The sequence below is a fragment of the Coenobita brevimanus genome, chromosome 46 (assembly GCF_032717465.1).
Source record: "Coenobita brevimanus isolate Jiangsu-jjx chromosome 46, ASM3271746v2, whole genome shotgun sequence".
NCBI classification, from domain to species: domain Eukaryota; kingdom Metazoa; phylum Arthropoda; class Malacostraca; order Decapoda; family Coenobitidae; genus Coenobita; species Coenobita brevimanus.
Genome location: NC_136999.1, coordinates 3,387,677 through 3,405,009, shown reverse-complemented (window position 1 = coordinate 3,405,009; position 17,333 = coordinate 3,387,677). Strand labels below are relative to the sequence as shown.

Sequence of the window (17,333 nt, the reverse complement as noted above, 5' to 3'; positions counted from 1 at the left end):
CTTATCTATCATCCGGTTCCATACCACAGACACAAACTAGAGCGTCCGCGAGAGACCTCAACGCAGTACGATTTTCATTTGGTTATTTATTTACCTTTTACTCAATCATCATTATTCGTCGTTCATCCTATCACTTTTCGTCACCCTGCATTTTACTTCAGGTTTCTACTAAGCTGAAGAATATCGTATGGCGGAAATAAACATAGCGAAGCGGAGGCGACGGAAAATGTTCGTTCGATGTACAGGTATTTGTTACGCCTATTGTTAGATTCCTTTATTTTTTCGTTTTGTTAGATTTCTTTCATATTTCTGTTTCTTAGAGTTCTTTCATTTTTTCGTTTGTTAGACTTGTTTCATTTTTCTATCTGCTAGACTTCTTTCATTTTCCATCTGTTAGATTTCTTTCATTTTTCCGTCTGTTAGATTTCTTTCGTTTTTCCGTTTGTTAGATTTTTTTCGTTTTTTCCGTTTGTTAGATTTCTTTCGTTTTTTCCGTTTGTTAGATTTCTTTCGTTTTTTCCGTTTGTTAGATTTCTTTCAATTTTCCGTGTGTTAGATTTCTTTCATTTTCTGTCTGTCAGAATTCTTTCATTTTTCCGTGTGTTACAGTTTTTCATTTTTCTGTTTTTTAGATTTCTTTCATTTTTTCGTCTCTCAGATTTCCCTAATTTTTCCGTCTGTTCTTTTTTCTCCTTCTGTTAATTATATTTATTTTTTTCTCTAAACTGCTGCTATTGCGGTATTATTTGTTTTCGCCTTCAACAACCCCACATGCATTTCCTCCCATTCAGTCTGAACCTATCCTTTTCACTCTAGCAGTCTCCAATCTCTCTCTCTCTCTCTCCTGAAGAGCACCATAAACTGCTTCGTAACGCCATAATTTTATCTCAGCAGGCCATTTCAACCAGGGTGGCAAAAAAAAAAAAAAAAAAAAATCGTAACAACTCTTCTTCAGCGACTTACTCTGAACATCAACCTGGATTTGCAGTACCAAGACGTCTTTCAAAATAATATTCTTAGCACAACAATACATTTTGTAGATCTACCACTTACGTGATACATTTTATCGATCAAACACTTAAGCAATACACATTTTATCGATCTAACACTTAAGCAATACACATTTTATCGATCTACCACTAAAGTTATACATTTTATCGATCTACCACTTAAGCAACACATTTTATCGATCAACCACTTAAGCCACACATTGTATTGATCAACCACTTAAGCGACACATTTTATCGATCTACCACTTAAGCCACACATTTTATCGATCTACCCGGGACCACTTAAGCAAAACATTTCATCGATCAACGAACCACTTAAGTGACACATTTCATCGATCTACCACTTAAGCAACACATTTATCGATCTGCCATTTCCTCGACAACTCAGCAGCTACTTCCGTCAGAGCAAAACAACGCCAGATTTCAACGCCACAACGCAGCCTCATCCGACTTCATTCCTCTCCATCTCTCCGCCCTCTACACCCTCTTACAGTACACAGCGCAACACCCGGGAATTTAATTTTGCCTACCGTACCACTAGACGATTTTGCTCTTAATTCGCCTAATGGAAACCCACGCCTTCTATATGAGTCTTAACGGGTAATCTTCCACCTCACTCTTACATACGTATTTTACTCCAAACTTATCCAGCTTTTGAAGACGGAAATGAAAGCTATATCAAACCTTCCCCAATCAAAGTGTTTCCAGAGTTGTTAAACAAGGTAAAAAATATATACATAATCGGACTGATGGGTTAAACCGTTCAATATGATTAAGCTTTTTCTTTCTTTAATATTATTCTACCTGCGGACGCCTTAACTCTGGATTCAAGGTAAGTCTCAATCCCTGCAATCCGTTTTTTTTTTTTTCTTTTATTCCTGCTACTTCCCAAAAAATTTATTCAGCTGAGGGGAGACTTTTCAAACTGGGGGAGCTAGATATATCAGTAACCTTCATTCAACGTCACCACTATACTCCTTTTACTCTATCTTGGCCTAAAACTCCCATCCCTCCATCTCGAACGCACGCAAGGACAGACTGACTGACGATTATGATGCTAGTCACGAAGAGGTGCTATGGGGGGAATGCAGAGACGTAGCGCTGTCCTTATCTGACACTGAGCTACGTGAAATCAGCTGCAAAAGGACGAGAATCTGGGTCACGGTAAAGCAAACGTAGTAGGATGCTCTCAAATAAAATAGTTTGGTGGCAGTAAACTATAACTAAAAAAAAAAAAAGTCATCGGTCTCAAGGGGTCAAGGTGCAGACACACGTGATCGAGAAAAGGATATGAGACGAGATCGAGATAAGGAAACGAGACGAGATCGAGATAAGGAAACGAGACGAGATCGAGATAAGGAAACGAGACGAGATCGAGATAAGGAAACGAGACGAGATCGAGATAAGGAAACGAGACGAGATCGAGATAAGGAAGACAAGACGAGATCGATAAAAGGAAACGAGTCGAGATCGAGATAAGGAAACGAGACAAGATCGAGATAAGGAAGACAAGAGGAGATCCAAAAAAGGAAACGAGTCGAGATCGAGATAAGGAAACGAGTCGAGATCGAGATAAGGAAACGAGACGAGATCGGGATAAGGAAACGGGACGAGATCCAGACAAGGAAGACGAGACGCGATCGAGATAAGAAAACGAGACGAGATCGAGATAAGCAAGATAAGATCGAGACAAGGAACGCAACGAGATCGAGATAAGGATGACGAGATCGAGATAAGAAGGACGAGACCGAGATAAGAAAGACGAGACAGGAGGTTCTAAGGCTCAGATTCTTGAGCTCAAACCCTGTGCTTCGTTCCATGGGTGGCATTTTCATAAGCTTAAAAACACCCCTTCCTTACCGATTTATTTCTGACTCGGCTCCGTTACGATACTCTTGGGTGTTATGCAATCTACGTCGACATGAAAAACAGATATACGAGAAACAAAAGAGGATCTCGGTGGGTTGTTCGGAAAATAAATCGCTACGGAAGAGGTGATAAGGAATCTTCTTACCCCACGAAAAACACGGGGGAAGGTACGAGGAAAAAATCTCGAGGAAATACGTCCGCGATCTTCCGTGGAATAAAAAAAAAATCCCGTAAAATCCCTTAATTATCGGCACCACAACATAGCGATTTTTATGTTACAGTTTTATTACAATCAGACGATTTTATTTAGCCTGGGAACAACCTAGCGAAGTGGTGCCATTAAGACTAAAATCCTTCCCTCAGGTGGTTATCTGACTACTACGAAATCTTACGTAATAGAGCGAAATGTAAACATCTTAAGGAAGCATAACTGTCACCTACCGCAAATAAAAAAATCTTCCCCGCATCACCCTCGAAAACTTACTAGATGTGCAGAGAGAGAGAGAGAGAGAGAGAATGTGTCTGGTAGTGAGAGTGAGTGGAGCAGCGTGTGGCGAGACGAGGCGGAGGCGGGAGAAGGGGGACCGAGGGAGGAGGAGTAGGAAGAGGAGGAGGAGCGGCCGCAACCAGCCTCATGAATGAAACTTAACCTCTTCACTGGAACCATGTCTTCTTTACTCTATTCGCATTATCTTCCGACGTTTTTTTTCTCTCCAGACGCTTTTACTCAGCGAGGGAAACACCTCCAGATGCGCTAAACCCAGCCAATCCAAGGTCGTATTGCAGCCATTTATTCTTACATACCCACCGACTTACCTACCTACCTACCTACCGAACGCCAGACGATTTTATTCAGCCCTACCTACTCCTCAGGGTGAAGGGGTTTTGGAGGAGAAACTGAGGAAGACAAAATCGTCTGTAAATAGCAAGGATAAAACTTGCAAAGCGTCTCTTACCTCCTTCCCGCTCTGTTCACCGACACACACCTATCTTTTAATACTAGAAATTTTCATCTATATATTCACTTCCATTTGTACTGCTCTCTCTCTCTCTCTCTCTCTCTCTCTCTCTCTCTCTCTCTCTCTCTCGTAAATACAGTAACTTCCATGGGTACCGTTTTGCGAGCTCTGTTAATTTACTCACTACACCGTTCAAACTTTCACGGCAACTTTTGCAGAGGAATTACAGTCAATGCATCTAGACTAGATTTCTCGAGACTGACTATAAGATATTCCGAAATTTCCATACCATACCCCATGCAAATATATCCTGTTCTTAATTTGCAAACTGAATGACTTGTGGAAATTGCCAATACACTCATTCATTTATAACAAAGGAGCAAGGAACATGTGTGGGGAGGAAGAAGAGAGTGGAGATAATAAAATAAATAAATAAATAAAAGTGGTGGGGTACAAATTAAAGATACGAATTTGTAAACAAGAGAAGTGCGAAGAATGAGACACGCACGGGGAAAGATAAGGGAAGAAATTAAATAAATATATAAAGGGATTACAAAGGATGATGTATATGCGGAGGGAAGCGACTGAACAGAAAAAGAATCACTCTCAGACTCCTTTACCCAATCTTTACTGAATAATAATGTCTGAAGGTAACTGGAATAAAACACAAGACGCACACAAAATCAAAAGAATGATAAAATTATGTACCGGTATATACGAGAGAAGAGCTCTGAGAGAGAACGAATGAAGAGAGAGTGGGTGGAGATACTACCGCAGAGAGAGAAGAAAATGTTTTATATGTGCAGGAGACTAAAGATTATAAATGAACGCAGGACATGTGGGTGAAGAGACTAGAGATAATAACATACTGCGAGATCAGGTTAGGAGATATGTGTGGGTGAAGCGAGTGGACAGGTAGGAATGCGGGTGGGCCAGGTGTGGTGTGACGTGGTATTAGAGATATAAACGGAGGAGGCGCGGAGGGGGACGCGTGGGAGACAAGAATGAGGAAAGAGACTAGACAGATAATAAAATAGACAGCACGTATCAGCTACTGAGATATGTGGTGGGGAAGCAAGTGGACAGGTAAGAATGCGGATGAGCCAAGTGTGGTGATATAGTGAGAGACGAGAGGTAAAAATAAATCAGGGAGAGGCGATGGAAGAGTCAAGATATAGTAGAACAAAGTGAGATCAGGTAATGAGATATGTGGCAGGTAAGTGAGTGGACAGGTAAGAATGCGGGTTGGGTGGCCAGGTATGGAATTGGAGATAAAGGTGTTTGGGAAGTGAGACGAAAATGAGGAAAGAGAAGAAAGATAATAATATAAAGTGAGATCCAGTGATGAGACTTGTGGTGGGTAAGTGAGTGGGCAGGTAAGAACGAGGGCGGGATGACCAGGTGTGATGCTGTAGTGCAGTGTGGCGGGAGACGATCGATATAAATTGTACAAAGGAGGTACCGGGGAAGAGACTAGTGAGATAATGAAAGTGTGAGATGAGGTAATAGATACGTGGTGGTGAAGCGAGTGGACAGGTAAGAATGCGGGCGGGGTGGCCAGGTGTGGTGTGGCCTAGTGATCTGGTACTCACCTACGCACTCGTTGGCCTCGCGACCGGTGGCGCGACCCCAAGGACGATCAAAGTGGAAGCGCTTACACTTCTCACACTCGCGTCCGGCCGTGTTGTGGGCGCAATCGCATACCAGTTCGCCCTGACCGCTCTTGTCCGGAATACAGCGTGAGGCGTGACCATTGCACTTGCAGCGGCCACCGACAGCCAGGTCTGCAACGGCGTAACTGAAGCTCTCCTGTGCCACGCTCTCGTTATCCGCCGTAGCTTCATCCGCCTCCGGGTGAAGCCTATCCAGAACCACCTTGATATCCGTGGCCGTCACCCAGTCTTGTAGCACCGGAGAGGAGTCGAAGTCGTAGGCGGAGGGACGACCTTCTAATGTGCTGAAGGCAATTCTGGCAGACCCTGAACTAGTTAGGGGGTCGTTGTGGCTCAAATGGGCGTCGGTGCACAAGGCCTCCTGTTCGTTAGCCTTGCCCAGCACCATGCGATTCCGGCGCCCATATACCTTGCGACACTGCGACGAGTAGTATTGGAAGGGGATCCACGTGCGTCCGTAGTCCATGCTCTTGTAGATGGAGAGGGAGTCAGGCTTCTGTCCACAAAACTGGAGACTTATGTAGGTCAGCTCATACTTCTTTCCCAGGGAGAGGGTGAGAGACACGTTGTTGGGGTTCTTGGGGTCGATGGGAGCCGAGTGCCAGCAGGTGAGGTTGTTGGGGTTGTTGAGATCTGTCAGGTAGTGCGGGGGGTGTGCTCGGGCCGGGTCAGTGGCATCACACACATCACAACTCCGTTTCACCTCGCCCTTCTCCTGGGACGTGATGCAGTAGCGGGAGGGGGGGTTGCCGCACGTGCTCGAGGTCTCCACGCTCCGCCCGAACGCCGCGTTGATAAAATCCGGGATGCACTTCTTGGGTAGATCGCCTGTTTCCTCGTCGTAGCAGGGGTCTGGAGGGTTGTACTGGGCCTCGAACATCTTGAGATAACTGCCGGCCGTGGCTTCACTCCCCCTCACCACCACCAGCATCGCCAGCAGGATAGCCACGCTCCTACACCACACCATCATCGTCACAGGGTCAAGGACTCACACTTGTCCTACAAACCAATCGACTTTTACATCCAGAATCACATTTAACATCACCTACGGTAATTTGTTGCTGGACATTATTCAACTTTACATCATAATATTCAAATTCACTAAAAGCTCAAGACTCACTAAACCATCAATAGAAAGACACACTGGCACATATATATATATCCACTTTTTAAGAAGCGACACAGAAAACTACACGAATTGGGTGGGCTGTGTTTATCCCCACTTCCCTGTCCGCAAGCGAGCGAGGCGAGAGCGAGGGACGCGTAACCTTCCCCCTCAATAGCCACCGCAACACTGAGCTTGGCTGGCCCGAGGAGGAGGGTTTTGGTCTCACTGGCTCCTCCCACACCCCTGGTCACCGTCTCCTTTTAACCCTTTGAATTCGGAGACATTTTTAAAAAGCTTCCTTCTGACTCCAGAAGACTAATTAACTCTAGAGGAAAAAATCTGCAGTGACGGGGTTAAAAACATCGAGGTGGGAGAGGACGTCTAGATGATGATGATGATGATTATGATGATGATTATGATGATGATGATGATGATGATTAGTAGTAGTAGTAGTAGTAGAAGTAGTAGTAGTAGTAGTAATAGTAGTAGTACTACTATGTACAGTGGTTGTTGTTGTTGCTGTTGTTGCAGATTGTTATTCTTGCACCATTCAGACAATTCAGTTTACTCTTAAGAAACCATCTGTATTGATGGAATTAGAAACAGTCTCCATTAACCCACACCCAACCTCATTTCCCTCCCTAAATATCATACAAACGCCTATATGAACTAAACGTAAAATACGTCACCGAACACCCTAACCTTCAACATCTATTGCAGTGATGGGTAGCCTACTCTTTACATGCTTGGGGCAGGCGTGTGATGTTTGAGAAGCTGCTAAACTCTTCTCACTTTAACTTGGCCTACAACTGCCTTAACTTGGTCTAAAACTGCCATCTCTCCATGTTGAATGCTGAGGTGTAACAATCAGATTAACCTTACAATATGCTGCTACACTCCATTCACCTTAACTTGGCCTAAAACTGTCAGCTCTCCATCCTGAATATTGAGGTGTAACAACAGAGTAACACTGGAATATGATGCTACATGGTTTCACTTTCGTTTGGGCGACAAATGCATTTTCTCCAACTAGAATGCAAAGTTGTAGCAATGGATTAATACTGGAATATCCTACCCACGAAGAAGTGTTATGGAGAAGATGGGTAGCCGTAGTACTGGACGATTACACTATACTCACTTCACTTTCCCTTGGCCAAAAACTGCTATTTCTCTACCCTGAATATTGAGGTGTGGCAATGGATCAACATAAGAATATGCTACTCATGAGGAAGCGCTGTGGAGACAATAAGAGCCGTTGCCGTAGTAGCTAGTCTGTTCTACCACTGGACTTCCCATAATATGCCACAAAAAGGCGAAAATCTGGGCCACGTAAAGGTGAACGAACTATAGAAACTTAAGAGATTTATCATAATATAACGTATCATAATATAACGTATCTAACTGTTACCTAGCAACAGTGGATGTTAGAACGTTTCATTAATTTCGTGGGTAAAAATAACACAAAATTTTGATTTGCCCAGTTCAAAAATCAGTAATATTTACATCTGAACACAAATCTAAGCAGGGTACGCGGATGTATGTATGCATGTATATGCGGATATAAGTATGTATGTATGTAAGGATGGATGGATGGATGAATATATGTATTTATGTATGTATGCGTGTACATATGCATGTATGTATGTATGTAAGTATGTAACATCTGCACATTAAGTTGGAGGAAATGCCACTATAATTCTCTCTCTCTCCCTCTCTCTCTCTCTCTCTCTCTCTCTCTCTCTCACACACACACACACACACAAAACCCTTTCAATCCAGCGATGTTGTTTTCCGGTGCATATCTTTGTCGCCTCTAGTAGCGAAAGGGAAAACAAAGCCTACAGCTACCCACCCTCCGTTCGAAAAGTCTTAAGAGATCAATTTTCTGAGAGTAACAAAGAAAAAAAACGTCATCGGAGAGAAGTGGCCAACCCTTCATTCCCAAGACGTTATCTTTTAAATTTCTTCTTCCTGTTTCCGGACAAATTTTAAGAAACTTTGAAAATAAATGGGAAAAATAAAAAAAGGTTAAGTCTCTGTTTCTCCCCTCCAGATCGAAAAGTCTCCCCTAAGCTGAATAAAATCGTCTGGAGGTTGCAAGAATAAAACGACAAATAATCTGTCTGTCTGTCTGTCTGTGGCGAGGTGTACCTAAATCCCGGAAAGGATGGCCATCACCGATTCATCTTCGTCCTTCGCCATCAGGCTGCCCTTTCTCCTACTCACACCTCCCCATCCCATCCCTCCAGCTCATCCTCGGTCTCCCTCTTCACTTCACCCACATACACACTCGTAGTCAAACCCTTCACCCCACTCACACACTCCTCCTCAATCCCTCCACTCCACTCATCTCTCCTAGTCAATCTCTCATCCACCATCTCTCCACATAAGAGAGATATCAGAGGGAAAAATCAACCTCACGAGGCTATCATCAGGCCGTGGTAATGTGCTTCTCCTGACGCTTTGATACCTTTATCTGTAAATGCAATCTGGTTTCATCTCGTCAATCATGAGGAGCGAGAGCTGGAAGAGAAAGAAAGAGATAACTGGATAAGTGAGATTAAGCTCGAGAACTGCCTCCCTAAAGAACCTGACTACCTATCTATCGATCAATCTATCTATCCATCTGTCTGACTGTCTATATCTATCTATCTGTCAATATACGTCTGTCTACCTATCTATGTCTCTATCTATCTGTCTATAGTCAAATGCCTTAATTCCGAAAGAGTGGATGAATCACCTCCATGTCATCCTGTCCTCCGCTATCCGGCTGCCTTCTCTCCAACTCACACACACCCTCTCTTACCTACCTCTCTATCCCATTCTTCCATCTCATCCTGTCTCCCCCTCACCTTTTTCCTCTTCCCCTCACTCACACTCTCCTAGTCAATCTCTCATTCTCCAGTCTCTCCACAAGGCCAAATCAAGGACAGTACGAATGCCCTTGTTTTGGCGTTTTGGTTATCGTAAATATATAAATAAACTCAAATTACACGTGAAAATAAAACTTGATACAGACAAGCTAGATATTTTACTGAAACTTCATCCCCGAAACACAGTCAAGGGAAGAAGAAACAGCTCTCTTAGCGCTGTGGGTCTCGCCGTTTTACGAAAGCGTGGATTCGCACATCATAAGCACTATTTATTTCCATCAACAGCGTCAATTTACCTACACCAAAAGAACAGCTGCATTTGGCATCGCTGAACTAGTTGTGTGTGTGTGTGTGTGTGTGTGTGTGTGTGTGTGTGTGTGTGTGTGTGTGTGTGTGTGTGTGTGTTTCCACCCACTTATCAAACAGGGTCTTGATTTGAATTCGCGCTTTCTTAACACGCTTGAAGTTCTTTGTATCAAAACGTAGTAATTTACCAAGCTTCTTCTTTAAAATTACAAGGGAAAATACACCTTGATGGCGAAGATAAGTCAGATATTTGGAAAATCGAGCCAAAGATGCTGCCATTGGGATCTATAAACATTCTATTATTGATGTTATCGCTCTTTATCTTGCTGTATAAGGAGTATATATGGTTTTATTTCGACAATGGTGAGGGAAAATAAAGTTTGCTACGCTACAGACAGGCAGATATGAGAGAGAGAGAGAGAGAGAGAGAGAGAGAGAGAGAGAGAGAGATTCTGTTTCCTCTTCCGCAATCCCGTACTGAGGAGAGCTACTGTGTGTGCGTTAAGTGCGCAACCCCACACACGCAAGCAATCGACAGCTGCAAGGGTAAAGGAAACCAAGTCATCTAAGCAGTGACGTAGGACCTGACGCTATTAACACTCTCAGGCTCCTATGACTCAAATATAATCGTCCGTGGAATTGAGTGCTAGACTTATCCTGACCATCTAAGGGTTATTTGTACCAGAATTACTTCTCTCTCCGGCTCCTATGCCTCACTCACCTGGATAAAATCGTCTGTAATACATGGAATAAAATACTAGACTTATCCTGACCATGAGGGAGTTAATCGTGTCGGTATTAATTCTCTCCGGCTCCCATGACACACTCTCAGCTGGATAAAATCGTCTGTGTTTGCTGAAGTACAATACTAGAGTTATCCTCACCATTAGAGAACTAACACTTACATGCAAGGTCTCTCTTAAGTTAAATAAAATGGACTAGCGGTAGCGAGATTAAAATAATGTCACTGTCATAAAGGAGTTAATGATTCTTACCCTTTCACTACGAGAAGACATGTATCATTAAGAAAAAAATATACATAGGCTATATACCGGTACGTACATACATACATACATACACACATACATACAAACATAAACAAGACGAATAGAATGATATATACTTGAATGTTTATCACCCATAAATAAAATTCAAGTAATAAAATCAAGTAAAGGTAACAAAAATAAAGTCCATTCTAACGAGGAGGTTAAAAGTTACCTGAAGAAAAAGGGTTACGCAAAATATCTTACCAAAACGATCATGAGAGAGAGAGAGAGAGAGAGAGAGAGAGAGAGAGAGAGAGAGAGACAGAGAGAGACAGAGAAAGAGAGAGAGAGAGACAGAGACAGAGACAGACAGAGACAGAGAGACGGAAAGACAGACAGACAGAGAGGAAAAATTGAGTTAGGTGTGGTCGACAGGAAGAGGAATGTGGTGTGGAAGGAAGACGTGGCAGGATCAAAGGAGAAATTGAGTTATTATATGAAAGAGAAAGTAACTAGGCCTAAATGTCAAAGAAATAAGTTTGGTGGGCCTAATCTAACTTTATCTGCTGTATTGTAACATAATCTAACTAAACCTAACCTTACCTATTTACCCTAACCTAACCTGACCTACACTAACCCACCCAACCCTAATCCAACATTAACTAATCCATCATATCCTGGCGTATCCACTCTAACCTAACCTAACCCATCCTATCCTACTCTAACCTAACTTATCCTAACCTATTCTAACCTAACCTACCTTAACTTAACCTCACCTATCCTTACCTATCCTACGAGTATGCTTCCTTAACCTTACCTACGTTAACCCATCCTAACCTAACCTAACCTTAACTACCGTAATTCATTCTAACCAGACAGCCTACCTTCCTCTACCCCAATCTATTGAATGAATTAAACTAACTCATCTCAACCTTCTCTCCTAAACTAATCCATCCTAACCTAGCTAACCTCAAAAAAAAAACATCCAAACCTGGCTTACCCTGTTCTGTCTTACCCTACAGTGACCTAAGCTAACCCAACCCAAGCGACCCTAACCTAATCCATTCTCACTAACACAACTTCACTAGAGATATAAGTGCCTAGTGGTAGCAAGTAAGAAATATAAGTAACATCACCGTACTTAGGTGGCGAATGAAAAAGGAAGAAAAGTTCGAAAGGTGGACCGAAGGGAAATAATTTATACCTGACACAATAAAGAAATGCTCTCTCTCTCTCTCTCTCTCTCTCTCTCTCTCTCTCTCTCTCTCTCTCTCTCTCTCTCTCTCTCTCACACACACACACACACACACACACACACACACACACCACAGCAGTGCTATACTGTCACGCCGTCATTTCAGGAGGACTTGTCAACCTGTGTGTGTGTGTGTGTGTGTGTGTGTGTGTGTGTGTGTGTGTGTGTGTGTGTGTGTGTGTGTGTGTGTGTGTGTGTGTGTGTGTGTGTGTCACTTGTTTGTAAGTGTCACTTCTTAAATATATTTGTGTTTATTTTGTAGATGTCCTTTTTTCTTTTCTTTGCTCCTGTCTATAAACTCTATGTATCCTGCTCCCCCCCCCCCTCTCTCTCTCTCCACGCTTAACATTCCCAGCCGCCATCCTCCTCATCATTATGTCTCTCCTCCCCTCCCCTCACGTCCTAATGTCTTCCCTTCCCAATTGTAAAAAGGCAGTTCTAAGGTCCTTCCCCCATCTCTTTTTCCTCTCAGACCCCCACCATCTCTCCCCTCTCCATTTCCCTCCGCTTCCCTCCCTCCTCTCTCTCTCTCTCTCTCCGTCTTCCATTATTATCTCTTGCACACATCACCCAATCTCATTTCACCCCCCCCTCCCCTCAAGTCCCTCCCCTCTGTGTAACAACGGAGGCAGAAAAACCAACAACAAAAGACAACAAATGGCTAACAACAACAGCAATAAAAATTAAAGGATCTGGAATTTGTTTTGTTTTGTTTTTTTATTCAAATTTTCCTGGAAAGAACTTTTTATGTGGTATGCAGCCTTCGGTTCTTACTTCAAATAAAAAGGGGTAAAAACAAAACAGACCAGTAATAACAAGAGGAGGAGGAGGAGGAGGAGGAAAGAAATAAAAGAAGACATGAAAGGAAGAAAGGAAGAATGGAGAAAAAAAGAAAAAGACAAGAGACTTGAAAAGATGAAATATTGCAACAAATCGTTAGAACAAATCAAACAACGAGGAAAAATGTAAGACGAGACAATAAAACAAGTTGGAGAGAGAGAGAGAGAGAGAGAGAGAGAGAGAGAGAGAGAGAGAGAGAAAATCCACACTGTGTCCTATCAATCATACCTAAACCTTTTCCTCAACTGCTTTAAAAAAAAAACGGGGGTAAAATGTATAAAGACAAGTTTTTAAGGCCAAAGGTATAAATTTAACGCATTAACCACCACTGCCTGCCACCTCCTGGGCACCAATAGCCACCATCGACAGTTCTAAACAGTAATGGAACGTGCTTGCGGTATACCATTCAGGCTGATTGAACATGTGAAGGGAGGGTATTAAAGACGAGCTAGTGGGCCATTCTGGTTTGCATAATAAACGTAACGGTAAAGGTGAGGGTAGACATCATGAGGTGCTAAGCCGCGGTGCTCATCCCCGTAAATTACAGCTTTGAAACTGCTGCGGATTATTAACTCACTATCATGCATCTTCCAGGTTACCAGCTGCCGCCCCTAGGAACTCATATTACATACCAACCCACAAAGAATGGATGGACACCCGAGTCGAATGATGCCAGCTGCCCGCAACAAGATTCCATCCCTGGCGTTAACTGGACGGCAGCTTTACAATCAGAGATGCTAACCACTCGGCCACCGCAACTCAAGATTCTATTAGTGCCCCTGCAAGATCCATAAAAGGCATACGGAGAAATAAAACATAAAAACAGCCTTGACTAGGGACCTTATTTGGCGGTGATGTAGCCAGAATTGGATTATCTGGGACTGGTTTTCAGCTGGATTATCTGACACTGGTATTCTTTCCCGTTATGTCCTAAATTACCACAAAGAAAAAAAGAAAGAAAAAATACAGAGAGAAAGAACAAGAAAGAAATCAAAGAAGAAGAAAGATGTCAAAGAATAAGAACAAAGTCAAAGAAAACGAAATAGGAAAAGAAATATGAGTTCAGGGATGCATGGTACATAATGACTGCGTTCTGTTATTCCAAAATACAAACCAAATAAAAGAATTCAATACCCTAATTATGACAGTGCATTTTATCTAAAACTACCGAAAGACGTAAAATAAAAATTCACACAGCACTCCTTTTCCAGATGATGAAGTAAACATATTTCAGATTATTAAAAAGGTCCGATTCCTAATTAAAGTCCTCTCTTCCGAAGCTACTCTGACGAATATTGAGATAAGCGTTAACTGCAGCCGGGAGAAGGGATATATATATACAATAAAATTACTTCCTCTGATGTCTATGAAATGGATCAACTCAAGATAATACGAGTTCCCTGAATCAGACTTCGTTTTGTATTACCATGATACTTCGAAACTGTTATGCATTAGCTATTAAAAAAAAGAAAAAAAAGTTCGCAATAGGTTGGCCTGTACAGCCTACACAAAAAGATTCATTGCCGTTCGTTCCTAATGTTGCAGTGGTAATATACATAGTAATAAAATATTATAAACAGTGTATACATCCATTGTTGTGGGCCCAGACTCATCTGGACGTGAACCCTGTGGACTGCAGGCTGAAGGTGCTCTTCTGTAATTCACCATCCTCCTTCTGAGATACAGGGAGAAGGCTATAACTAATATATTACAAGCCTATAATGGTTTGGTTTCACACATCAGGAGGAGTTTGAGTCCGTAACCTCCATTTGCACTTTTTTTCTTCATTCTTTTCTTTTTTTCCTTTTCTTATCAAGCCTCTAGTGGGCACTTAAGTATTTTATTATTCCTATCGCTGGACAATCATCTTCAACTGGTGGAAATCCCAGGCCGGTAAGGGTTTAGCGCCTATCTCGATTAATTATAGCTTCTTAACGAGCCACTGGAATAATTACTAGGCGTGTTTAAAGGCCCACGCTATAGGCTTGATTCAACACTAACAAGTTTTTCTGCCTGGATCCTGTGTGTTGGGGTGAGGGGGAGGGAAAGGAAGAGGAAGAGGGTGAGGGAGAAGACGAGGCAGAGGGAGAAGAAAAAGTATAAAGAGAAGGAGTGGGAGAAAATAATGGACTGATTAAAAGGCATGGGTAAGGGTATGGGTGAGGGATAGAGGTGAGGGTGAGGGTGGAAGTGCGGGTGAGGGTAGCGGCGAAGGGATGACTAGGAGTGGTGACAGTAGGACTCACAGGTAAACAGCGAAACTAATCTCCAGCCAGAATCAAATACCAACAGTGTTCCTTACCGCTAAAACAGACAAGATCTCAGGTCAGTCAGAGTAACAGTCCCACTACACGATCCCTTATCACTGATGGACGGTGAAGTTTAACACCTTTATTTCGATCTTGCTACCAACACATGATTCTACTCAAAACACTCCCAATTCATCCCTTCATAACGACGTCTTTATTATACTCGTTAAAACCAGGGGTGAGACTCTTACATATATTTACAGTCGTATTTACAGTCAATTCCCCGTCGTCACTTAGATATGTTTTTACAGGAAGAAGTGGACATGGGAAGACTTTGCACCACTTTCCCTCATCTTCCTGCAGAAAACACATGTAACCTACAATAATTTTCGTCCCGTAACAAAGATTTATCATGCTAAACCAGGAGGCAGAGGAAGACCCGACTGCCCCCTTGTCCTTCATGCAAATCACAACCCGAATTTACGACGAGGAATTCATCGTCAGTGCGTCTGCGTATCCCAGTTCAGATTATTTAATTCATTTTCGGAAGGACCTCTTGCAGTAAGGTGTTCATAAACTAACTCCATTAACCCCTTCAGTACAAAGATTCACTTACGTCATTTTACTTCAGTCTTAGGCTCGTATTCTCGACGGTAAGGAAGCTCCCTAACACCCCTGCCTTACCAATCTATTTTTAGATACAGCTGACTAATATCGTTTTGTACCTTACTTTTGCAGAGTATGGTGATATAACGATTTAAGTAACAAAGAAGAGGACGTTAAGGATTAATAAACAAAATAACTCACTTAGGAAGAGGTGTTGGAAAGCTTCTTGAACCGATGAGAAAAAGGGCCTTAGGAAGCATCTCACGTAGAAAGAGAGTTTAATAGCATTCACAAATAAATCCCTACAATACAACGACACATAATACTACATTCCGTCCATCTTAACGTGGCGGAGACGTTCATTTTGCAGTCTATTTCCCGTCGCTCATGGACACGATAAGACAATACTACTGTTCTACATCCTTTCCATTGCACTTATTCGTGATTAGCACCATTTTCTAGTGTTAATCTCGCTACAGCTCTGCATTCAGAATCGACTGACTAATTCAATGACTGACAGACTGATTAAATTACATTAAAGGGATCACGTCAGCGTAACAACAGAGGTCACTGTCGCCGTACAAGAGATGTAAAAGCAAAACAAGGACCCCAAAAATATATACATAAGAATATAATAAATAACACAAATAAAAGTCATCAAACTCTAAAATCAGATACAGTATGGCAATTTAAGGCAAGTTAGACAGAGCATAATTCCTCCTACTGCCCGACGATTTACTACTGCCAGACGGTTTTCTTCAGCTTAGTCAACCCCTCATAGTGATGGGTAAATACAGGATATACAGCCAAAAGATAATACGGTACTTTTCGACTGTACAATACTCTCTCTTAACAGGGAATGAAACTACCATATCTCCATCTTGAATGATGAGTTGCAACCATAGAATAAACACTAGAATATGGTGCTAGTCACGAAGAGGCGTTGTGGAAGGGATGTAATGCCGTAGTACATGATTTTTCTGCCACTGAGCTACGTGATATAAGCTAAACAACAACTCTTGGCCAAGTTGAAGTGAATGAACTACAGCGCCATTAAGGCACAAAATCTGTAGCTAAAAGGCCTACCATGACCGGTCAGGGAATCGAACCCGGAACTTTTAGGTTGCAGGCCAAACGTGGTTCCGATTAATGGGACTGTGGTACCAGCAGGGAGTGGGAAGGGGCGACGGGGATGAAGTGGGAGGATGAGATGGTTGTCAGGGAGGCAGGGAGTTGTAGTAGCTAGAAGTAATAGCAGGTTTTGAGACTGACGACTCCTCTCTCTCTCTCTCTCTCTCTCTCTCTCTATCTCTCTCTCTCTCACTCTCTCTCTCACTCACTCACACACACACACACACACACACACACACACACACACACACACACACACACACACACACACACACACACACACATTTCAACCATCTGTCTAAAGCTTGTCTATCTTGCCCTTCCGTTACACAAATCATGAGCGTGTGTGGATATGTTTTAGTGTGTGTGTGTGTGTGTGTGTGTGTGTGTGTGTGTGTGTGTGTGTGTGTGTGTGTGTGTGTGTGTGTGTGTGCGTGCGTGCGTTGCTATCAAGGAAGAGCTACGCAT

General features: G+C 42.6%; 1 protein-coding gene across 1 annotated transcript in view; it reads right to left on the bottom strand.

Annotated features, from left to right (window-relative positions):
- LOC145398800 (netrin-1-like) overlaps positions 1–6,478 on the bottom strand; it is a 109,752-nt gene extending 103,274 nt beyond the window's left edge. Inside the window, exon 1 of the mRNA XM_080271609.1 lies at positions 5,431–6,478. Within this exon, the coding sequence (XP_080127735.1) occupies positions 5,431–6,478 (1,048 nt within the window). The remainder of the gene's footprint in view (positions 1–5,430) is intronic.
- Between the last annotated feature and the right edge of the window lie 10,855 nt (positions 6,479–17,333).